General features: G+C 49.6%; 1 protein-coding gene across 2 annotated transcripts in view; it reads left to right on the top strand.

Moving 5' to 3' along the window:
- Positions 1-24,234, top strand: part of TMEM63A (transmembrane protein 63A) — a 36,165-nt gene that overhangs the window by 8,850 nt on the left and 3,081 nt on the right. The window contains exons 5-21 of one of the 2 annotated variants that reach the window (XM_068985847.1): positions 1,237-1,300; positions 2,285-2,322; positions 6,623-6,765; positions 7,730-7,781; positions 8,213-8,321; positions 9,296-9,366; positions 13,090-13,170; positions 13,392-13,515; positions 13,609-13,742; positions 14,992-15,129; positions 16,524-16,677; positions 19,384-19,490; positions 19,633-19,719; positions 20,192-20,254; positions 21,212-21,374; positions 22,278-22,383; positions 23,537-23,704. In XM_068985847.1, the coding sequence (XP_068841948.1) occupies positions 1,237-1,300; positions 2,285-2,322; positions 6,623-6,765; positions 7,730-7,781; positions 8,213-8,321; positions 9,296-9,366; positions 13,090-13,170; positions 13,392-13,515; positions 13,609-13,742; positions 14,992-15,129; positions 16,524-16,677; positions 19,384-19,490; positions 19,633-19,719; positions 20,192-20,254; positions 21,212-21,374; positions 22,278-22,383; positions 23,537-23,704 (1,802 nt within the window). Of the gene's footprint in view, positions 1-1,236; positions 1,305-2,284; positions 2,323-6,622; positions 6,766-7,729; positions 7,782-8,212; positions 8,322-9,295; positions 9,367-13,089; positions 13,171-13,391; positions 13,516-13,608; positions 13,743-14,991; positions 15,130-16,523; positions 16,678-19,383; positions 19,491-19,632; positions 19,720-20,191; positions 20,255-21,211; positions 21,375-22,277; positions 22,384-23,536; positions 23,705-24,234 lie in introns of both variants that reach the window. The other variant, XM_068985848.1, reaches the window with a different exon arrangement.

The raw sequence follows: 24,234 nt of genomic DNA, 5'->3' as shown, positions 1-24,234 counted from the left end.
TTTTGCAGAAGCCCGGGGTTCGGCTCCGGGGCCTCTTGCTTCAGCTGTATGTGAGCCTTGGGCCATTTAGGGGACCTTTTGAAACACCTGGTACATTTTTGGTGCACTCACCCTTAGGAGGACTGAGTGCATGCATGCGTGCGTGCCTGCTTGCTCAGCTGTGTCTGACTCTTTGCAATCCCATGGATGCACTTGAAAATGCTCAAGGCAAGGAAGAAAGCAGGCGTCCTATATACCTCACCAGGCTCCTCCGTCCATGGGATTCTCCAGGCAAGAACTGGAGTGGGTTGCCATTCCCTTCTCCAGGGGATCTTCCCAACCCAGGGATCGAACCTGGGTCTTCTGCGTTGCAGGCAGATTCTTGACCACCTGAGCCATCAGTACTACTGAGTACTACAGCAGAATAGAGCACTTGGAAATCAGGAGACACTCCCACTTCCATGGCTGTGTCATCTTGGTCGGGACCCTGAACTTGAGCTCGTTGGATCGTTTCCTCTGGCCCTTTCTTGCCTGAAGGGTTACTGTGAAGGTGACATAAGGCAGTTCTTTGGAAAGACTTCGACAGTTCAGTTTCACCAGGCCTTGTGCCATTAGAAGTGGGATAGTGAAGCCGGGTGCAGGAAAACAGAGAGAAACAAAACTTAGCATGTTGCAAACACCTCAAATTGGTAGTGCATGGGAAGCTTTTATGGGTTACTCAGAAGAAAGGATGTGCCCAAATTAACAATGTAAAATGCCCCAATTTGTCAAGTCCAAAGTACATGTTTTGGACATTCCTCATCTATGAAATTAGGTGCAACCTGTTATCAATGGTGGTCATAATTTAACTGACAGCATCCTTTCCTTCTTAGTGATTCAAAAAATAATTGTGCCATTTATAACCAGAGCTGTCTTAGATTTAATAAGATAGTATTTATTTCAAGCTTTACTTGCTATGTTGGGAAATATATTGTAAACAGGCAATGCTTTGAAGTCACTTTATATATATCAGTCACAGGGCTGAGGTTCAAGAGGGTGAAACACAGGATGGTCCATTGACACCCTGGCCCCCTGTTCTTCATCCCACATAGCACAGTTTCATGTCTCACCATTCCTTGCAGCGGTCAGGGTCTTTGCCTATAGTTTTATGAAGGCTAGTAGCTTTGGTCCTGAGCTCCAAGAGGGAGCAAGATACTAGACACAAGTTTTAAAATTTTTTAAATAATGATCTGTCATTTTTCCCCTTTGTGTTTCTAGTGAGTCCAGATTCCGGAGACTGTCGTCTTCCTCTTCAGGGCAGCAGGACTTTGAAAGCGAGCTGGTTGGTATTTAAGGGGCTGGTGTGGTTGTGGCTGGGAGGCAGGGCTTTGCATGGATGGGCAGGAATGAACTGGCAGGGAGAGGGCAGTTGTACTCCTGGTGAGCTGCTAACTTTGCTAACCCTTGACCTTGAGTGGCAAGTGCTGGTGACAGCACTTCTCTGCTTTGACAGAGGCACCTGAACTTGAGGATTACTATGGCACAGATGGCGGCTGAGTGACCCAGGATCAGGAGACTTGGCTGATTCTCGGGCGCAAGGCTACAGCACTTGTCTGTGTTACCATATTTATGACTTTGTGTGACAGTTAATTGTTAACTTGCCTGCTGGTTTATGAGTCAGCTGCAGGCAGGAACCAAGTCTTATCCAGCTCTGTTCCCCATCTCCTGACACCCAGTAGGTCCTAAGTAACTGGCGAATGAATGACAAGTCAATATTTGTCTTTCCCAGCTGGGTGACTTTAAGTCACTTTAAGTCCAACTTTAAGGCGAGCTAAGTTTAAGAAATGTTTTGGACAATAACACCCACGACACCCTGTCCCTCTCTAAACCCCCCTCCAGGGAACTGGCCAGTTAAGCAGGCTTGTTTCCTTGGCTTTGTCTTGCATCTCATTCAGTCATTTTGAAATGAACAGAAGCCCTCATCAACTTCTCCAGAGTGGCGCTGAACTTTCATCAGCTCTGGATTTGAATTTCACCACTTGACCCAGGAGCCTGTATAATTCCACAAATTGTCAAAACTTGAGAGGTTTTCCCAAGATGTTCAGGCCCAAGATGCACGTTACAAAGGACTGGGAGCGCGCAGACTCTGTCGTATTTGAACAAGAGTGTTGCTTGCTGAATTGGGGACAGAAGCAGTTTGTTGTTTGTTTGTTTGTTTTTATATAAAACAGGAAGTTAGATTGTTGCTTAGTGTCAAAGCTGATGATTATATGTGCCTCCGAAAAACAGAGATTATTGGAAGCTAACCCATGTTCTCCATTCCCAGGGATGTTGCTCCTGGCTGACCGCAATCTTCCGCCTGCAGTGAGTACAGCGTGGGTGGCTGGGGATGTCTTGTTTGGGTGTTTGGCCAATCAGGAGGAGAGAGCCAAGGTGCTGATCCTGAGCTGGAGTCTCTTAGATACGTTTCAGGCCCAAAGCAGTATGTAGGGGCAGAGAATTAAAGTGGCCCAGGCAGCCTCTATGCAAGCTAATTAAAGCTAATTTTTTGCTTTAGGCAGTAATTCTGTCTGCTTACTATTTATCACCGATATATTTGCATGGAAGCTCTTCTAGGCAGCATCACATGTCTTTGAATTGGTGAACAATGGAGAAATAATGATTGTTTAATATCTTCAGCTCATTTGGATAAAAGTTAGCTGTTTTTCAAAACTTGGACCCCTTGGAGAGAAAGAGGTGCTTGGGGCCCAGTTAGCTGCGTAGCATGTGATTGGCAGAGTCATGATACGAGGCTCGGCTCTGCTACCTGTGGTGTGTTCTGTCCCATCTGAGAGATCACTGTTGTAAGGTGCACACTGTTTTACACAGCACCAAGAATGAGAAAATGCTTTCTATTAATGCTGTGATCAGCTATGATCCCACCCCATTTCAGAGATGTTGAAAAATGAAAAGGTTATCTTAGAACTGATGAAATGTGGTACTTCCAGGACATTTGGTAAATCCTCTCTGGCACCCTTCTCCCTGGCCTTCATTTTTCTCAACTAAGCTGAGAAACACAACATTGTAAAGCATTTGTACTCTCCCTGCCCTCACACACACAAAAAGACTGAGCGCAACAGCAGCTCTGCCTAATTCAGGTGCATTCATATGTGTGAGACCATGTTATAAAGAGCCGAGGTTGCTGAGGCTTGTTCCCAGGGGAACTGGCAGGAGGCAGTCTGTGCAGAATAAAGAAGTCTGTTCTGAAGCCAGAGGAAGCAGGGGGAGAGGTTTTTGGCGGGGAGGAGAGGACTGAGGTCAGGAAGGGTGGATTTGCTGGCCTCGCCCATCCCTGCCCATTATGAAATCATGTCAGTGTTTCTTCTTTGCATTGGAAGTTGTCACACTCTGTGTAGTAAGTCTATCACAGACAGAAAAGAATCAGTGAGAAGACATTTAAGCCACCCCTAGCCCTACCTCTGAAAGGTACCTGCCTCTGGCGCACTTTCTGCCCCGCCACTGTCCATATCACTGCTGGTTGTGGCTCAGGTGATCCCCACCCCAGACTGTGGCCCCAACTCTCCGCCTGGATCGGGTGGGGCAGAACAGAAATTTTGACTCATTATCTTCATGGTGACTAGAAAAGACTGCTTACAGTTTGCCCTGGATTCCACCCCTATGGTTTCCATCTTTGCATGTCCTCTTCCAGCGTAGACCTCGCCTCTCACTGAGTGGGGCTGTAACCTATACAGCTGTGTGTTCTGCTTTGTCATATTAATGCTCTTTGTTGCTTAGTCGCTAGGTTGTGTCTGACTCTGACCCCATGGACTGCAGCACACCAGGCTTCCCTGTCCTTTCCTATCTTTTGGAGGTTGCTCAAACTCACGTCCATTGAGTCAGTGATACCATCCACCCGTCTCGTCCTCTGTCATCCCCATCTCCTCCTGCCCTCAGTCTTTCCCAACATCAGGTCTTTTCCAGTGAGTCTGTTCTTCCAATCATGTGGCCAAGTATTTGCTGGGTAAGCATATGTTATGGCAAAGTATATGCATTTTGGTAGTTTGTTTAGAAGTGAACACAGTGTAATCAGTTGCAGCATTTTTCCTCCAGCTACGCAGTAAAAAGGAGCGATCTTAGCAAGCATCCCCACCCAGTGCCAGGCAGGCATCAGGCCTTGATCCTCACTGCCCCTTGTGTGCCTACTGAGTGGCCAGATAGCCAGCAGGTAGCGGCCTCTCCACTTTAGGTCCTAGCCTCCCATGGTTCCCATGACCCTCTCTGGAGGAGGCTTAGCTGGATTCAACTGTGGTCTGTCTGTGTGGCTGCAGAGCCCACTCGCCACACCATTCACCACAACTTTCAGACCTGCCTTTTTATCCTGTTCAGTTCAGTTGCTCAGTCATGTCTGACTCTTGGCGACCCCATGGACTGCAGCACATCAGGCCTCCCTGTCCATCACCGTCTCCCAGAGCTTGCTCAAATTCATGTCCATTGAGTCGATGATGCCATCCAGCCATCTCATCCTCTGTCATCCCCTTCTCCTCCTGCCTTTAATCTTTCCCAGCATCAGGGTCTTTTCTAACGAGTCAGTTCTTTGCATCAGGTGGTCAAAGTACTGGAGCTTCAGTTTTAGCATCAGTCCTTCCAATGAATATTCAGGACTGATTTCCTTTAAGATTGACTGGTTTGATCTCTTTGCAGTCCAAGGGACTCTCAAGAGTCTTCTCCAACACCACAGTTCAAAAGGATCAATTCTTCAGCATTCAGCTTTCTTCATAGTCGAACTCTCATTCATGACTACTGGAAAAACCATAGCTTTGACTAGATGGACCTTTGTTGGCAAAGTAATGTCTCTGCTTTTTAATATGCTGTCTAGGTTATTTATATCTTTTCTTCCAAGGAGTGTCTTTTAATTTCATGGCTGCCATCACCATCTGCTGTGATTTTGTAGCCCGAGAAAATAAAATCTGTCACTGTTTCCATTGTTTCCCCGTCTATTTGCTATGAAGTGTTGGGACCAGATGCCATGGTCTTCATTTTAAGCCAGCTTTTTCACTCTCCTCTTTCACTTTCATCAAGAGGCTCTTTAATTAGTTTCTCTTTGCTTTCTGCATAAGGGTGGTGTCATCTACATATCTGAGGTTATTGATATTTCTCCCAGCAATCTTGATTCTAGCTTGGGCTTCATCCAGCCTGGCATTTTGCATGGTATACTTTGCCTATAAGTTAAACAAGCAGAGTGACAATATACAGCCTTGACACACTCCTTTCCCGATTAGGAACCAGTCTGTTGTTCCATGTCCGGTTCTAACTATGGCTTCTTGACCTGCATACAGGTTTCTTAGGAAGCAAGTAAGGTGGTCTGGTATTCCCAGCTCTTGAAGAATTTTTCAGTTTGTTGTGATCCACCCAGTCAGAGGCTTTGGTGTAGTCGATAAAGCAGAAGTAGATGTTTTTCTGGAACTCTCGTGCTTTTTCTATGATCCAGCAGATGGTGGCAATTTGCTGAAGCCCTTCCTTACTTGGGCTCTTTCCTCCTTTCCTTTCGGCTGCACTGGATCTCCATGGTGGTGCCCAGGCTTCTCTTGTCTCAGCGTATGGGCTTCTCTGGTTGTAGCCTGTGGGCTTAGTTGTTCCACAGCCTGTGGGGTCTTCGTTCCCCTACCAGGGATCGCACTCACAGTCGCCTGCATCGGAAGGCAGATTCTTAACCTCTGGACCACCAGGGTAGTCCTTCCTTGAGTTCCTTCTTCCCAGTGCGGTGCTTTCCTGGACTTCTGAGACCAAGACTGTCAGGGTACCTTCATGTCAGGAACAAGAGATACCCCCCATGCCTTCTCCCTCCGTAGCAGGAAAGTCTGGCTGTCAGAAACCAGAATTTTAATTTTCTGAGTGCCCAGATGACCCAGAGCCTCCAGATATAGCACTGAGGGTGGGAAGGGGTAGAGCAGGTTGCCTCCGCCCCCCACCTCTGGGGCCACAGCAGGGACACAGGGAGGAAGCAGGGCTGGTCGGGTGGACAGGGCCTTGCAATGTCTGAAGCAGTGACCTCACCTCTCTTGCCCAGTTTGTCTGAGGGAGACGGGAGAAAGGGTGGGGGCTGTGAGCCTGACACACACAGCTTTGCTCAGAAGATTCCCAGCAGCTCTCTGGTCAGTGGCTCCGCTTATTCATGGATGCAGGAAAGGGCCGAGGGACAATTGTACTTACACACCTCACTCCCATACAAATGCAGGCACAGATGTTTCTAGAGACAGTGAGTGGAGTGGTGCCGGTTCTCTCATCCAGGAGAACGGGGTGGAGGCTGAGAGGCAGGCTCTGGAGTTCACGCCGTCGCTCTGCTGTTGCAGGCTGGGTGATTGTAAACGTTTATTTTTCAAAAATGTTTATTGTTTATTTGACTGTGCTAGGCCTTAGCTGTGGCATGTAGGATCTAGTTCCCTGACCAGGGATCAAGCCCGGGCCCCCTGCATCGGGAGTCTTAGCCACTGGATTACCAGGGAAGTCCCAGATTGCAGAAGTTAATGTGATTTTTCTGTTCCTGTTTCGCCACATGTAATATGGTAGTCAAATTGGGACCTACCTCCTAGATGGTCGTGAGGCTTATATGGGATAATGTGCGAGAGGGCCCAAGGGCCTGGCCCGGTACCGCTACTCATTAGGATTCTGTGTGTGTCTTGGCCAGCGATGACCAGATCCTGGAGTGGTGTGGGGAGGACGCCATCCACTACCTGTCCTTCCAGAGACACATCATCTTCCTGCTGGTGGTGGTCAGCTGCTTGTCACTGTGCGTCATCCTCCCCGTCAACCTCTCAGGGGACTTGCTGGGTAAGGACTCCTCGTCTTGCCAGCATTGGGCCCCGGGCAGAGCATCAGCCCTGGGGAAAGGGCTTGTGGTGCTGGGTCAGAGCCCTGGGATTCCTGCTGAACTCAGATGTGAGAAGGTCTCAGGGTGACTTTCTGAACTGGCCCATTTGATTAAAGATCTGGTGGAGAATCCACCCCAAACCTGGACCAAGAGTTGGGGACTCTGATATCTAAGTAGGAGGAAGACCTCAAAATCTGTAAGATCAGAGCTTTCAGAGTGTGTTTTATAGCTTCCTGCCGCCACCCAAATCAGGTGGCCACAGTTAGTGGATCTGGAAGATGGTTGTGATGCTCAGAGTGAAAATAAGAGCGTGGAATTCTATTTCCAAGCACCCGCAGGAATCCAACATCCAAAACACCATCATTAATCCACTTCTTTTTTTTTTAAAGAGTTTTTGATGTGGACCATTAAAAAAAAATCTTTATTGAATTTGTTACAGTATTTCTTCTGTTTTATGTTTCTTTTTTTTTGATTTTGTTTTTTTTGGTTGTGAGGCATGTGGGATCTTATTAATAATTCCCTGACAAGGGATCAAATCTGCACCCCATGCATTGGAAGGTGGATTCCTAACCACTGAACCACCAGGGAAGTCCCATAAACCCACTTATACCCAGTGATTCCCAGCTTTGGTTTTGGGAACAGTTTAGGTTGTAGCTATATTTCCAAAGGGATGCCACGAGAATCTCAAAGCAAGATGAAGTCAAATTTTGACTTGAGGTAGGTTGAGAGGAAGTTGTCAGGAGCATCTTGGAGTAAAGCAAAGACCTTGGGTGGCGTAGCTCTGAAGACTGGACAGGCGTCACCATCCTCGGACTGGTCTGGATATCGTATCCTTCCCCTCCTCAGAGCTCCACAAACCAAGGTTGCTCCCCCTACCCGCCGCATGTCTCTAGTGTGACCCTGAGTATCTGTGCTTCTCTGCAGACAAAGACCCTTACAGCTTTGGGAGGACAACAATCGCAAACCTGCAGACTGAGTGAGTACAAGCTGGCCAGGCATGAGGGTGCTGATGGGTGAGACCGAGGAGAGGGTGCTGATGTGTGAGACCGAGGAGAGGGTGGACTCTGGAGCCCAGAATAGGCCAAAGCGAGAGGGTTAGCATCCCAAAGCTTCTTTGCCGCTAGCACCTGTCACTGGGCTATGGGCGTGGACACGCCCCAGGCTGCTGTTGTTTTGCAGTGGGTCTTAGGAGACCGGGGGGTGTCATTTGGGGCTGGCGTGCATTTGCCAGCACAGTGCCCTCTGTAAAGGGGCACTGGCCATGCCACCTCTGCCGGAGGAATCTGTTTTGATGAAGCCTTTGGCCTTCAGCTCAGGGCCATGAAGGTAACAAGCCAAGCCCCTGCCCCTCAGCCCCTGCCTGGGAGCCCAGCCCTGATGGCAGGTGCTGTTTCCCTCTCCCCACAGCAACAACCTCCTTTGGCTACACACCATCTTCGCTATCCTTTACCTCATCCTCACCGTGGTCTTCATGCGACACCACACCCAGTCCATCAAGTACAAGGAGGAAAGCCTGGTGAGTAGGGGATGGTCTGGGCATGTGCTGGGGGAGGTCTCAGGTGGGAGCCAGAAAGGACTGGCACAACGCTTATTCCCCAGCACCACAATGGCAGTGAGCGCAAGGGGGCCTCAGGCTTGCATGTGTGTGCTCAAAATTGGCATTTAGAATTTCTTTTTTTTGATAGATTGTTTTAGGATTTGGCTATTACCCGCCGTTGGGGTTTGGGCTTGTAGTTACTGATTCTAAGTAACTTCCAAGAAATTTGACTTGAGAGCAGCTCCTTCTCTCTTTGCAGCCGACAGCTTGATGGGGGTAGGGGAAGTTTCTGTTGTAACTGAGTCACTCAGTCATGTCTGACTCTTTGTGACCCCATGAACTGCAGACTACAGCATAACAGGCTTCCTTGTCCTTCACCATCTCCCAGAGTTTGCTTAAACCCATGTCCACTGAGTTGATGTTGCCGTCCAACCATCTCATCCTCTGTTGGCCCCCTTCTTCTACCCTCAATCTTTCCAAGCACCAGCGTCTTTTCCAATGAGTTGGCTCTTGGGTCTTACTCTGATCTGCTGTGTGACCTCTTTTGAGTCACCTCCCCTCTCTGGGTTCTTTCTCAGTCTCTTGTCTTGCAAAGGAGGCTCATAGAAATTGCTTTGGAAATGTATTTTTTTCTTGGCTGTGCCACTGTGTGTCATGCGGGATCTTAGTTCCTCAACCAGGGATTGAATTCATGTCCCTGCAGTGGAAACACAGAGCCCTAACCTCTGTACTGCCAGGGAATCCCCTGGAAGTGTATTTTTGACTGCCTAGAAAAGATGCTATGTAAATAACAGACTTCAAGGCTCTGTCAGGCTTGGAAGATGAGCCTCTAAGCCCCTGAGCCCCCATTGTTTTCCTTGGGGAGGAAAACAGGGTGAACAGCTTGAACAGGATGTCCTTCTGCAGACTGGCTTGCCCTTGTGACTTTTCTCGCTGGTGTGTTTCTCTGGCAGGTGAGGAGGACCCTGTTTGTCACAGGACTCCCCAAAGATGCCAAGAAGGAGACGGTGGAGAGCCACTTCCGGTGAGCAGGGCCATTTCCGCTGAGAGGGAAGGGGAGCACAGCCACCCTCTGGGTGGGACGGGCACCTTAGATGAGCTTGGGCACCCACAGAGATCCCCAGAGTGCCTGGCCCAGCCACAGAGCCTTGGATACTACTGTGGGCAGGCTCTGCTGGGGCTGCAAGGGCCTAGGCTGGGGTGATGCATCCTCTGCCAGAAGCCACGTGACTGCAGTAGCCAGAGTACAGGCCGGCGTGTGGGAACAGAGAAGCATCTTGAGAGCTAGTGGGGAAAGAAAAGGATTCATAGGAAACCCTCCCTCCCCACCAAAAAAAAAAAAAAGAGGATTCACTCTGGGCTTCTCCGTGTCCACTTTGCAGAAGAAGAGATACCTGAGAAAGAGTAGTCTCGGAGGGGAGGGACCTGGGCCTGCATTTCATGGTCCATTCTTCTGATCAATGTGTTTCCTGAGTGAGCGCTCTGTGCCCAGAGCTCTGTCCTCCCAGAGCTCACTCAGCCCTCCCGGAACCTCCCTTCTGGCAGCCTCCTCTGAGCACCTGCACAGGGATTCCTGCAAGGGGGAGGCTGGAGAAAGGGTTTTCCTGTACCAGGAGCCAGCACGAGTCCCGCCCGCAGCAAAGGTCATGAGGTTAAGGGGCCCGACAGGCAAAGAAAAGTCAGGCCTTAAGGGAGCCTCGCTGGATCTGCTCGTGCATCTGCCCCCAAACCAGAGTCTGCCTGCCTTACTGCACTGTGCTTTCCGCTTACGCTTCTGACATTAACAGGGGCTGTCTCCCACCACCTTCCTCTAAAAGGAATTAACTTAGAGCTCCAGTTAATAAGTCTCCTGGGCGTAAAAAAAATGTCTCGGCTTAAACCCCTCTGATAGCTTTCTAACTTACCTGACCGGTCTGCCAGGATTTTTACGACTGCACATGTAAATTGTTTACAGCCTCCCAAGCTTAAGAAATTCTAAGAAAAATCATTAGAATAAAATTGATTAAGGGTTTCATTATTGAGCCAATACTTGCCACCAAGTTTTCTTATCTTTTAATGTAACTTTATTTAGTACTTTGAAGGTGATGCAGATTAAAGAAAAACACTACAGGGAAAATGAGATTAACATTCATTAAGGAAGAGAGCCAAGAAATGTTAACAGGCCTTTTGGCCAGAAGATAATGTAAATCACCTGAGACCCTTTGTATACGGAAACATTTACAAAGAGAAAGCCTGGCCTTGATAAGGGTCAGGGCTGCTGACCCTACATAACTTTATATTATCCATTGATCTCTATGTACAACCAAAAGTATAAAAAGCTTTCCTGAAAAATAAAAGACGGACCAGTTTCTCAGATCAGTTTCTCAAACTAGTTTCTTGGAAATCTGGCTCCTCCCGTGTCAACTCTCTCTTTCTCCCTCTCTCTCCCTCTCCTTTTCAGGCTGATCCCTTGGAACACAGAGGCTCTCCCTGTCGACTTATTTGCCAGGGCTTCTAAGACCCACGCGAGGGGGAGCCCAAGGCGGGGTACCCTCCACTATTCAAGCAGGCGCCTATGGCCTAATGTAGACGGTACAAGTTTCTTGTCTTGAGACTTTATTAGCTTTCTGTGTAAACCAAGGAATATCAGCCTCTTTTCTCCATTAATTTTCCTACTACACTGTTCTTTCCTAATCTCTCATTATATCTCTAATTAAATACGTCTCTCCTTGCCGACTCCGTCCCCACTTCAAATTCCCTGGATCCACCGGGGCTGGACGCCGACATTCCTGTGAGAAGGAAATTATGTGTGTACAGTGCTATGAATGCAGAGCATCATATGGCCCATCAGGAAAGGGGGTGGTACCGGCAGAGCAGGCCAGAGACTCCCAGGATCCTGGGCTGGAGGGCTGGAACCCCACCCTGGGAGCTGAGGTTCCAGTCTGTGTTCCTTCCTCATCAGCAGTCAGTAACTTGTAGTATGGGTTAAGGGTTGGCTGTGGCTTAGCTTGGGCTTCCCTGGTGGCTCAGTGGTAAAGAATCTGCCTGCAATGCAGGAGACCCAGGTTTGATCCCTGGGTTGGGAAGATCCCTTGGCTAGGAAGATCCCCTGGAGGAGGGCATGGCAACCCACTCCAGTATTCTTGCCTAGAGAATTCCATGGACAGAGGAGCCTGACAGGCTACAGTCCATAGTGTCACACAGAACACATCTGTGTTCTTCGAACACAGCTGAAGTGACTAAGCAACAGCATGGCTTAGCTTTGCCTTATTTATGAAGAACACTTTCTAAACAGATGACTCAAGTTCAAGTTCAGTCGCTCAGTTGTGTCTGACTCTTTGCAACCCCATGAACCACAGCATGCCAGGCCTCAAATTACTAATATAAACAGAATTGTAAAATGAAATGTTTAAAATTTATTGACTAACCTTTTTTTTCAGAAACTCAAAGCATTTTAGAAATATTTTTCTCTATGTAAACACCGGATACTGGAATCATTTTTCTCCATTCCTTGAAACAGCTCCCCCACGTGTCCTGTTAGGCAACATCTGGAAACAGTGTGTGTGTACGTGCCCATCTGTGTCCGACTCTTTGTGACCCATGGACTGTAGCCTGCCAGGCTCCTCTGTCCGTGGGATTTCCCAGGCAAGAATACTGGAGTGAGCTGCCATTTCCTCCTCCAGGGGATCTTCTCAACCCAGGGATCTAACTCGCGTGTCCTACATCAGCAGTCAGGTTCTTTACCACCAGGGAAGCCCTTTGGAAACAGTAGCTCCACTGAATGTATTACCTAAAAGAGAAAAAAAAAAGTCCTTGCATTCCCATTACAAACACCGAATCACACTTTCTCCTATTTTAGGAAGCTCTTCTAGTGAACACTGCTGCAATCCACGGGGACTGATGTGTGAATCAGCCTTTCAGCAAGGCTGCTTTCACTGTTGTTCTTTTCCTCAAACCTCCTATTGGGACCTGAAATTTCAGGCTGCATCTTACTAAAATGTAAACTTTTCCAGGCTCCACGCCCAGTACCCAGTGCTTGGTGTGAAGTAGATAGGGATTTACATGGTTCAGGAATGCCCAGGAGTTGTACATGTGATTATGTGTATATGGTGAGAGAGCATCGTATGGGGGTACAGGTGTGGGCCCTGGACCTGGGCCACCTGGATTCCCTTCTTGGCTCAGAGACGCACTAGTTTCGTGATCTTGATCACAAGTCATTTTACCTCTCTAGCATTTATCTTCTTCATCTGTAAAGTGGGCACAGAAACCTCACAGGTCATGGTAAGGATCAGATAAGTCAATGTTCTTACAGTGCCTAGCCAAGAATAAGTATACATGCAGTATTTTACTATGATTTGTGAATGCATTTACTGGGCTGAGGGTCCTTTGCTTTCGTTGGACCTGTGATTTTCAAAAGGGTCACAAACTGAATAGGATTTCAGTGATGGTCTAAGGTAGATATGACCTGGAGCAAACAACAAATTTATTCCCTTGCGTGGGTAGAAGAGGTAATAGATAGTGTTATTTTTTTCTCCAAGAGAAGTGCTGATTTAAAGCCAAGTAGATGTAAACTTGTCAGTTTCAGGCAGTTACTTTCTTGCTATTAAAAAGGACCTCTTTGTATTATATTTCAAAATTTTCCCCTTTGGTAAAAGACAAAGAGGTGCAGAAATGAAAATGTAATTGCTCTGCCACCCTTGGAGTCTTTGGGGTCTCTCCTGCCAGGGGTTCTCTTTCCCAGTGGTCTTCTTTTCCTTCCGCGGCACAGGGACGCATATCCCACGTGTGAAGTGGTGGAGGTCCAGCTGTGCTACAATGTGGCCAAGCTGATTTACCTGTGCAAGGAGAGGTAAGGGAGGGCTGGCAGGGCGGTGGGCATGGGCAAAGCTGGCCTGCAGCTTTCTGACCCTTCCCTCTGAGATGCCCACCTTCCTTCCTTGCTGGCCTCGGCTCCCCCAGCGAGGATGGGAGGAGGGTGGCTCTGCCCTTTCCTTGCTTAGAAAGCTGGTGGTGGCCAGTGGGTAATGACGGGTGTCATTGCGAGTCTGATGTTTGTCCCTCCCACTACAGAAAAAAGACTGAGAAGAGCCTGACCTATTACACAAACCTGCAGGTGAAGACAGGCCAGCGGACCTTCATCAACCCCAAGCCTTGTGGGCAGTTCTGCTGCTGTGAAGTGCGGGGTTGTGAGTGGGTGAGGGCCCACACCCCACCGGGGGCGTGGATGCTGGGCCCCCTGACACCCACACAAGGCCACGTCATCACACGGGGTTGTGTCCTCTGATAGGAGGACGCCATCTCCTACTACACACGCATGAAGGACAGGCTGATGGAGAGGATCGCAGAGGAGGAATGCAGGGTCCAGGACCAGCCCCTGGGAATGGCCTTTGTCACCTTCCAGGAGAAGTCCATGGCCACCTAGTGAGTGTGGGTGTGTTCTTTCCTTCCAGACAACTGGCTGTTCCTCTCGGGTTAAGATGGTCCTGCTGGACCACCATCTCTGGCGTTTGTTTGTGGCATCTGCATCTCCTTCTCTGGGTGTGGCTGGCGGGGGGGCCAGCCACCCGCTCCACTCACTCCCTCGGTGAGCCCAGCCTGTGTTTGTGTGACGACTGGGCTTGGGTGATTGCAGCTGAGCCCCCCTCTGGTTGTCATAGCCTTACCCCACTGCTGGCTCTCATCAGCTGCCCAGGCATCCTCTTGCCTCTGTGGCCCAGCATTTTCCCAGGTGGGACGTACCCACCCTCCTTCATATGTCCACTCTGGAATCAGATTCTCTTTCTGTGTGTGTCCTTCCCATCTCCCTGCAGAGGCACCCCTGGGGGCAGAATGCTCCCTGCTGACAGGAGCCTGGCCTCGGCTCTAGCCCCTAAAGCACTCTCATGCCTGGGATCTCCATGTCACCTTGTGCTGGGGGCAGCAGGGGATGAGGGCAGGAGAGGGAGGCGGAAGGGAGGTGACCCAGCAAATGCCCCTCCCCCTGCTTTCCCTGCCTTGGGCTTCATGAACCCTGGGAACAGACTCCCTGGATGTGCCCTGCAGACCCTGAAGTGAAGCGGGGTTGAGGGGAAGGCCAGTGAGAAGGGGAAGGGTGTTCTGAGACGGGAGTGGGGGGCTGGTGGGTTCTTTGTGGGAGACTAAAGGGGGAAAGAGTGGTGAAGGTGGATGTGGGAGTCCCAGGGACGGGTATCTTGGGGTCATAAGTAATGCAGTCTAATCCTGCTAGGGGGTCTGGGGGGAGGTGAGGGAGTGAAACGGTGAGGCCCCGGCCCCGGCAGGGGGATGCAACCAGCCCAGCTTAACAGGCAGAGTGTAGCAGGGGGGCAGCACGCAAGGAGGAGCCCCCTGTGCTGGGGTGACGGGAACAGTACAGGGGCTTTAGTTAGACAGCTGGGATGCAAACCTCACTCTGAGAGCCTGCATTTCCTTGCCTGTAAAATAGTAATGGTAATCCCTGATTGGCAGGCTTGTTCTAAGGATTGAACAAAGTTCTGCACATAGTGGGCTAAGAATGACATCTCTTTCACAGTGTTAATTATAATAAGCTAATGATAAAGTAGAAGTCCTGCGCCATGGGGCTTCCACTCTCACATGGTCCTATTTGCCCCATGTGTATGTACATGGTACCCTGAGGGGTCTGGACCCTGGTCATTTCTGCATTTCCTGGCAGCATCCTGAAGGACTTCAACGCCTGCAAGTGTCAGGGCCTTCAGTGCAAAGGTGAGCCACAGCCTTCGTCCCACGGCAGAGAGCTCGGCATCTCCAGGTGGTCGGTCACCTTCGCCGCTTACCCCGAGGACATCTGCTGGTGAGCCCACAGCCAGGAAGGGGTGAGAAAGAGGCCGGGGTGTCCTGTGGGGCTGCCCAAGTCACCTGGAAGCACAGGTGTGACCTGGCACTCAGGGAGACACACACTCTCCTGCACCCCTCTGGGCAGGGGGTGGGGAGTATCATGGGAGGGCCTGTCCACATCCAGGGCTTCACTCCAGTGTTTCTCCCTGGCATCAGTGGTGTCCAGTAGGATTATAATAGGAGCTGTGTGTGTAATTTTAAGTTTCCTTTTAGCCACATTAAAAAATGTAAAAGAAACTGGGGAGTTCTCTGGTGGCCTAGTGGTTAGGATTCCAGGCTTTCACTACTGTGGCCTGGCTTCAGTCCCTTGTCGGGGAACTGAGATCCTGCAAGCCATGTGGTATGGCCAAAAAAACCCAAAAATTAAAAATAAAGAACAGGTCTAAAAAATGTACTAAAATTAACTCTCATAAGAATTCTCTCTCTATATATAATGTTATCATGTCAACATGTAGTCAATTTTTAAAAATTGAAAGGTTTTACAATCTCCTTTTCCTGTGTTGTGGTCTTTGAAATCCAGCATGTATTTGACATTTCTGGCCCATCTCTGTCCAGACCAGCCACATGTCAGCGCTCAGCAGCCACCTGTGACTCGAGGCTGCTGTATCAGACAGGACAGACTTGCATTTAGTGCCAGCTGCCTCTGGCCTGGGGCGCAAACTGGTGACCTGAGCTGTGTCCACGGGAGCCTGAAGCATGATGCCCAGGGCAAGGAGGCCTGGCAGAGGCCCCGGCTCGGCTCACCATCCAGCCTGGCCTCAGTTCCTTGTCCAGAGTGAGCTTTGGGCCCTCGCCTCTGCCGGCTGTGCGTCAGCCCCTGGGAGTTCTGCTCTGGTTTGCTGACCTTTCTAAACTTGGGACTGGTTATCACTCTGCTCTTGGTGGAGGCAAGAAGCCAGGGAGTTCCCAGCTGGGCCTTTCGCCTTTGCCTCCTGCCTCCCTCCTCCTCACACCCCAGCTCATGGGCCCCTCGGGGGTCCTATGTCTCTAGTGTGTCTGAGAAATGCCACATTGGAGCCTTGTTTGGTCTGCTTGGAGGCTCCTGGTGTCTCTTCAGGTAGGTTCTGGCCCCAGACTCCAGCTGAGGAGCCATGTTAGCAGCAAATAACTTGTTTCCCCCCTGAGCTCACAGGGACCCCAAGTTTGACCTTCTTGGAGCTGAAGGTCAGTGCAGGACCCTTGCCTATGCTCCTGAGGTCAGAATGAGCCCTCAGCCGGAGCCCTCAGTCTAGTCGCTTGCCTTGCCTGAATCTGACCTTCTGACCCACCTTAGCCAAGTGCACTGTTGGTGTCTTAGGTGACCAGAGCCTGAGAGATAAGCCTCCAGGGCCTGTGTCCTCCTCTCTGCAGGAAGAACCTCTCCATTCAGGGCTTCCGCTGGTGGTTCCAATGGCTGGGCATCAACTTCATCCTCTTCGTGGGGCTGTTTTTCCTGACCACACCCTCCATTATCCTGTCCACCATGGACAAGTTCAACGTCACCAAACCTATCCACGCACTGAATGTGAGTGACCTTTCTGCCAAGCCCCTCCTGGGGGGCTGGCGATAAGAGGGTGGAGTGGGAGGTGGAGGGATGAGGCCAAGGGCTGGGCTGGCAGGGTGGGGGTCAAACTAAACCAGGAGTTTAGTTTCAAACTGAACCACTCGATTCGTGTCTGTGTTTTTAAGCCCTGGGCATATATGGCAGCATTTATTACAATGTGTTTATAGTAATGTTATATATATATATATGTGTGTGTGTGTGTGTGCATGCATGTATATGAATATGTATAGTGAAGTCACTCAGTTGTGTCTGACTCTCTGTGACCCTGTGGACTGTGGCCTACCAGGCTCCTCCATCCATGGGATTCTCCAGGCAAGAATACTGGAGTGGGTTGCCATTTCCTTCTCCAGGGATCATCCCAACCCAGGGATCGAACCCGGGTCTCCCACATTGCAGGCAGACGCTTTACCCTCTGAGCTACCAGGGAAGTCCGTGTATGTGTATATGTGTTACTATAAAGATATAGATACAGCTCTAATGGAATCAATCCACATGCTCAACAGTAGGGGAAATTTGAATTGAATGAGGTGTATTCAGTCTGATAGACCATTAAGCTTTCATTAAAAAATTACATAGACTTTGTGGCAGACATGGGGGGCTTATGATAAGATCAGGATGTAAAATTGTCTCTCAGCAGTGGTCATAGTGATGTGCCTGTGAAGTGTGCTGCTGTGGGAAGTGGCTAGCAAAAAATGAAAAAACGTCTTTTGCTCTCTGGGATAGCAGGATCATGAATCAATTATTATTGTTGGTTTTTCTTTACATTTCAGCTTCTGGTAATCTTATTGTATTTACTCTAGATAGCTAATGAATGATTTTTAAAAAAATCTTACATGAATTGATAACAACTAAACACTCCCTAAAATGGCATCTACCTGGTTTCCCATAATTGGCTTTGCTGAAATATCATCCTCAGTCTTGTTTCTTTCAGTTCCACTTGGCATTTGGTTAATCATACCCTGGGACACACACAGTGGACAGAGGGCCTGAGGGCCTGGTCCTAACTCTGCCATTCCCTAGCTGATGAATTCAGAGCCTTGCTTTTTCCTCTAAAGACTGGTTTTTCTTCTATAACACTCTGCCGTGTTATACTCATGGGGCTGTTGTGATAAATGGCTCAATAGGTAATTTTAAAAATGCATAAGTTTTTGTTGAGATTTTCAGCATGTCATTAAAGAATTGATGCTTTTTGAACTGTGGTATTAGAGAAGACTCTTGAGAGTTCCTTGGATAGCAAGGAGATCAGACCAGTCAATCCTAAAAGAAATCAGTCCTGAATGTTCATTGGAAGGACTGATGCTGAAGCTGAAGCTAAAGAACTGACTCATTAGAAAAGACCCTGATGCTGGGAAAGATTGAAGGCAGGAGGAGAAGGGGACAACAGAGAATGAGATGGTTGGATAGCATCACTGACTCAATGGACATGAGTTTGAGCAAGCTCTGGGAGTTGGTGATGGACAGGGAAGCCGCATGTGCTGCAATCCATGGGATCACAAAGAGTTGGAAATGACTTAGCGACTGAACTGACTGTATGGTTGGGTTTCCCAGGTGGCTCAATGGTAAAGAATCTGCCTACTAATGCAGGAGATGCAGGTTCGATCCCTTAGTTGGGAAGATCCCCTGGAGAAGGAAATGGCAACCCACTCCAGTACTCTTGCCTGGGAAATACCATGGACAGATGAACCTGATGGGCTATAGTCCATGGGGTTCCAAAAGAGCTGCACATGACTTAATAACTTAACAACAACAGTGTATGGTCAAGGCCTGTTCTTTTGAGGAAGGATCTGCTGATTAGAATTCCCCTTTGTCTATTTTATAGAAAAATACCCTTATTTCATTGTTTGTGATTCTAGTTTTACTTTCTTACAGTAAAGCAAGATCTTTGCAAAGATACTTGCAAAAAGTACAGAATCCTAGATTTCCTTTTCCTTGCTCTTTTCCAGTTAATTTACTGTTAAATTCAACAGCATTTTTCAGAAATTCACCTTTATCAAGTCTTTCCAAAGTGTCCAACCTAGTTTTCAAAGAAATCTTCTATTGTTACAAGATTCATTTTTTCAGAGAAGGTAATAAGTTAATCAAATCATGAAACTGCAATAACAAATACAACAGGCATAGACCGGATTGGGAACTAACATGGCACCGTTTTGGGGAGCTATGAGTGGGCCAGTGGGAGCTGAGTGGGCCAGAGGCTGGGGAGGGGCCCTGGCCATCAGTACTGCATCTTCCTTTGGTGTCTGCTGTTGGCTTTTTGTAGGTAACAGAAGAGGTGCTCTATCTGGCCAGGAAGATGAGTGGAGTCCAGTTGTATGTGAAGTTGCTTTCGTCCCTCTAAAGTGCTATATAGGGACTTGCCTGGAGATCCAGTGGTTAAGACTTGGTGCTTTCACTGTAGGGGCGTGGGTTCAATCCCTGGTCAGGGAACTAAGATCCCACATGCTGTGTGGCATGACCAAAATTAAAAAAAAAAAAAAAAGTGCTGTACAAATGTCAGGTGCTGTTAGCATCTATTCAGCCAGCATTATGGAATAGCTCCCCTGTACCAGGTACAGCATTGGTTCTAGGGGACAGATGCAACCAAAACCGAGTTCACTGAGTCACCATGGCAACAGGTCATGACCCAGATCGCCCAGGCTCACAGCTCTCTCTGCTGTGGACTTTTTCTAGGACCCCATCATCAGCCAGTTCTTCCCAACCCTCCTCCTGTGGTCCTTCTCTGCCCTGCTCCCCACCATCGTCTACTACTCTACACTGCTGGAATCTCACTGGACCAAGTGAGTGTTCCGAGACTCACCCCTGAGGGTGGGGGTCTCTGGCCCCGCAGCCTACCAGCGTGATGGGCACACATCAGGGGCCTTCCTGGGAATACCTGGGGCATCTGAGGGACTGCGAGGGCTCACGTCTGACTTCCTGCAGGTCAGGAGAGAACCGGATCATGATGACCAAGGTCTACATATTCCTAATCTTCATGGTGCTGATCCTGCCCTCCCTTGGCCTCACCAGGTACACATTACCACCTCCTGCTCTAAGTTCAGAGCCAAGGTCACATCCAGAGAAAATGCAAATGGTTTGGAAGTGGATCCAAATTGTTAACAACATTTAAACCTGTCACACCCTCTTGGAGTGCAGTTGTGCTGGCACACTGATACTTTCAGAGAAATAGGATCTTTCTGCCTTGAAAACAAAAAAGCTTAAAAATGAAACTTATCATGGACCTTCCACTTAGGGAGCAAGTCTAATCATGGCTTTGGTTATTCAGCGGAAGGAAGCTTTTGTGAAAGCAGGCCCTGATGAGTTATGGTGTAATAAGTAACCAGTGTAGATGCAATGTAGAAAACCAATGTAGATCTTGAGATTAGGCCTTTTACAAAACAAACAACAATCAAAAAAAGCAGAAAGAAAGAAAAAAGAAAATATAGGTATGATCACATGGAGTATTGGAAATAAATTCTTACAGGATTTATTTTTCTTTCAGTTTGGATTTTTTCTTCCGGTGGCTCTTTGATAAAACGTCCTCAGAGGCCTCTATCAGGTTGGAGTAAGTATCAGCCACATTGAGTTCTGGCTCTAGGTCCCAGATGAATGTCCCCCAGAGGCTGGGACTCTGGCAACAGAGGGGGAGGGTAGTCTGTGCTTCAGTGCCTGTAGCCTCTCCATCACCCTTCCAGCTTCCTGGCTGGGCTGCACCCTGGGAACTGACCCACTTTGTGCTACGTGTGCAGAAATGTGGTTAATCTTTTAGGTTAAAACTCAATTAGTGACAGTCTCCTTCATCCTTTGAAACTTACTGAGAACAGAACCGCTTGGGGAGAGGGAACTGCTAGGTCTCAGGGGTGCCAGGGAAGGGAAAGGGGAATAGTAATTAACACTGCAACCAGAATAACTGTCTGGTCCCGGGTTATTTTTGCTATGAGAGTGGAGTTAAACTTATTTTTAAATGTGTGTCCTTGTTAGTATTTTCAGCTTATACCACACCTTTTTAATAATAATACCTGTTATTTAAGAAGATGCTCTGCTAAATGCTTTATTCTGTTTCTCATTGAATCTTCACAACAAGCTATGAGGCAGAAATGATGACTATTTCCATTTTACGGATGAGGAGACTGAGGCCCAGAGGTGTTAAAGAACTTGCCCAAAGCTACCCAGCCAGTTAAGAGACAGAGCTGGGATTCAGCCCAGCCCCTCTGACACTACACTGTAGGTCCTGATGTAGACCCTAAGGTTCAAGATAAGCTCTTCCAAGGGAGTGTTCACAGGGAGGCCTGCGCGCGCCTATCTGACAGGATAGAGCGAATTTTCTTAAGTTCTCGCTGGGTAACCTGAGGACTTGGGAGCTGGCAGCCACAGACAGACTCACACCCAGCCAGCTCAGGTCTAGGTTGACTGTGATAGCCAGATGGCCGAATCCACGGTCAGCTCTCAGTCCCTCCTCTGCCCAGCTGCGGGCTCCTCTCCCTCCCTGGGTGCTCAGCTCGCACACCCGGTGGCTCCCCAGGTGCGTCTTCCTGCCCGACCAGGGCGCCTTCTTTGTGAACTACGTCATCGCCTCGGCCTTCATCGGCAACGGCATGGAGCTGCTGCGGCTGCCCGGCCTCATTCTCTACACCTTCCGCATGGTCATGGCCAAGACCGCGGCCGACCGCAGGAACGTCAAGCAGGTACGAGGGGGGAAGGCGCTGCCTTCATCCCAGAGCCTCCCCACCAGCCACATTGACCTAGTGGAGTGCCAGGCACCGTGCTCAGGGCCTCCTAGTTCAGCCCAGGGCCCCACTGTGGGGAGTGGAGGTGTGAGGAGCCTGTGTGAAGGTGGCCTGGCTGCACCGTCCTCCATCCACTCTGTCTCAGGCAGAGGAGAGAGCGGGGAGTTTTGCATTTCAACTGGCCTGATCTCACACACACACACACTCACACAATTAAGATCCATACATTCCTTTCCCATAGCCCTCCATTTGCATAAATTGTTAGATTACCCGAGAGGTCAAAGACATTTGGAACTGATGGCATTTGTTTTAAGACTCTAAATTGGGTGTGTGGGCTTCTCTTTTACTCTCCTTTGCTGTTGTGGGAACCATGAGCGGAGAGGCCCTGTATCCTATCACTGAATCTTCAGAGCCCCTGGGAGATGGGCCCTACTGGAGCCCACCTTGCAGACGCACAGACTGAGCCACAGGGAGGTCAAATGCTTGGTTGAGACACAAGGCTTGAAGGGGCGGAGCTGACCTTGGGTCTGACGCCAGAGTCTGTGGAGGATCGTTCTACAGTCAGGCATATCCCTTCTGTCCTTTGGAGGCTCACAGGCCTGTTGGGTAGACACGATTAGAACAAGAAAAACACTATGAAAACATGCGTCATCATGCCTTGAGAGGTCTGGGTGTGAGCTAAGTGAAGCTGGAGGAGGCTTGTGGAGGGACAGAAAGGGCCTTCCTTGAGAGGTGGGGGTCGCTGTGAGTCTCCCGTTTCCAAAGCCCTCCCCGATGTGTTCTCCCCGACCACCTAAGAGAGCATGGAGGTGGGCTGGGGTGGACCAGTCCCCTAAGTTCCTCACCGTCTCCCCCTCCCAGCACCAGGCCTTCGAGTACGAGTTTGGAGCCATGTATGCGTGGATGCTGTGCGTCTTCACTGTCATCATGGCCTACAGCATCACCTGCCCCATCATTGTGCCATTTGGTGAGTGGCCCTGGAGTGGGTCCCAGGGTAGGCGGGTGGCTGGTTCCACAGAGTTCCCCAGGACAACCAGCACCAGGATGTCATGGAGCGCCCCAGACAGAGGGCCTCTTGTAACCCCGAGAACCACAAGCTGTGGCTCATAGCCACCAGCCACACCAAATTTAATTTCATGTCTCATGGATTGCTGCCACTGGCCTTGGAAACAGACCTCTCTGAGTCCTCCTCTGGTCTGATGGCCTCTGCTGGCTGAGCGCTTCATTCTCAGCTGGTTCTCAGCCAGCAGCACTCGGGGAGGCCGTGTTTGTCGCAGTGGTAGCCACTGTCGCCCTCCGTATGGATTACCACACTTCACTCTCTCAGGATCCTTCAAAGCAGGTCTTATTTCTGTCCCCTTTTCACAGAGAAGCACTTAACGCTGTGTTAGTGAGGAGTGGAGGCAGGATTTGAACTTAGGACTTTGAAGGCCAAGGTCTTGCAAATAAAATACACCTTCAGGAGCTGGCAACAAATGGGAGACTCTGGAAGGAAACAGAACACCCAGGAGACTGTTGACTGAGGTTTAGGAGGACGTTTTCATTTTTGCTATACAATCTCTTGTACTATTTTAAAGATCTACACTAGTGTTACTCTTTCAAAGCAACAACAAAAATTTTTTTTAAGAACCTGACATAATGGAAGAGGCAGCACCTGCGTACCTTCTGTGCCATCCCTGGGTTTAGACCCTTGGGCATCTGTTGACAGCGATGGTGCAGGGGGTCGGCTTGGGTGGGAAAGGAGAGTGGGAGCACTGAGGGGCAAGGGGAGGGTCTCAGCCTGCTGGGGCTGCTCAGTGTGGGAGGAAGTTGAAGCCAGGCATCTGGGTGTAAAATCTCCTTTTTCCCCCAAATGGTCCTAGAACTGCAGTGATCCATGAGGATACACAGAAACCTCTGCTCCCTGGGGTCAGAAAGAGGCTAGGAAAGGGGAAGAAGAGAGGAGGGGAGAGAAGGGGAGGGGAGGGGTTGGGGAGAGTGAGAGCCAGGAGATGCAGGTACGCGTGGAGCCCAGCAGCTGCCTGGACTCCAGCTCTGGCACAAAAAGTGCCTCCAGGAGGCAGGGGGCAGAGCGGCCCCTGGTCCCAGCCGAGGTCCAGCTCACAGCCCTGGCTCTGCAGGCCTCATCTACATCCTGCTCAAGCACATGGTGGACCGGCACAACCTCTACTTCGCCTACCTCCCGGCCAAGCTGGAGAAGAAGATCCACTTTGCGGCCGTGAACCAGGCCCTGGCCGCTCCCATCCTGTGCCTCTTCTGGCTCTACTTCTTCTCCTTCCTGCGCCTGGGTAAGGGGCCCTGCCGACTAGGGCAGGGGTGGAGGGCAGGAGGCCACCCCCAGCCTCCCCTTCCCACATCAACACCAGCCAGTCAAATCTCTCACTGCTTTAAGAGCATCAACTCGGTGTCCAATCAGAAGGTGGTACCCCAGCGTGAGGACTGATTGGGTGCAGCACTGACAACCCAGTTCCAAGCTCCTGAGGTCAGCTGTAAGCTGGGGAAGGCCAGGTCCATTGCCCCAGACAGCCTTACAGGGAAGATGAAGGGACTGGACCGCAGGAGAGAGGGAAGTTTGTCTGCGTGATTCTTTTAGGGTCCTCACATGTCACAGTGTGGAGGAGGTAGGGGCAGGCAGGAGGGAAAACTGCTACTCTTGGGAAAAAGGAAAATGCAGAAGAGATGTCTGACTCTGCCCAGGGCACTGGAGACTGGAGGGAACCAACCCAGCAAGGTTGACCTCTTGCCATTGACTCAGTGCCCCAGTGTCCGAAATTGACCCGGGATGATGGCAGCTATTCAGTGCATCACTGTGTGCCCC

Source organism: Capricornis sumatraensis, chromosome 14 (assembly GCF_032405125.1).
Source record: "Capricornis sumatraensis isolate serow.1 chromosome 14, serow.2, whole genome shotgun sequence".
Lineage (NCBI taxonomy): Eukaryota > Metazoa > Chordata > Mammalia > Artiodactyla > Bovidae > Capricornis > Capricornis sumatraensis.
The sequence above is the reverse complement of the archived record's forward strand: the minus strand, read 5'-3'. Positions and strand labels throughout refer to the sequence as shown.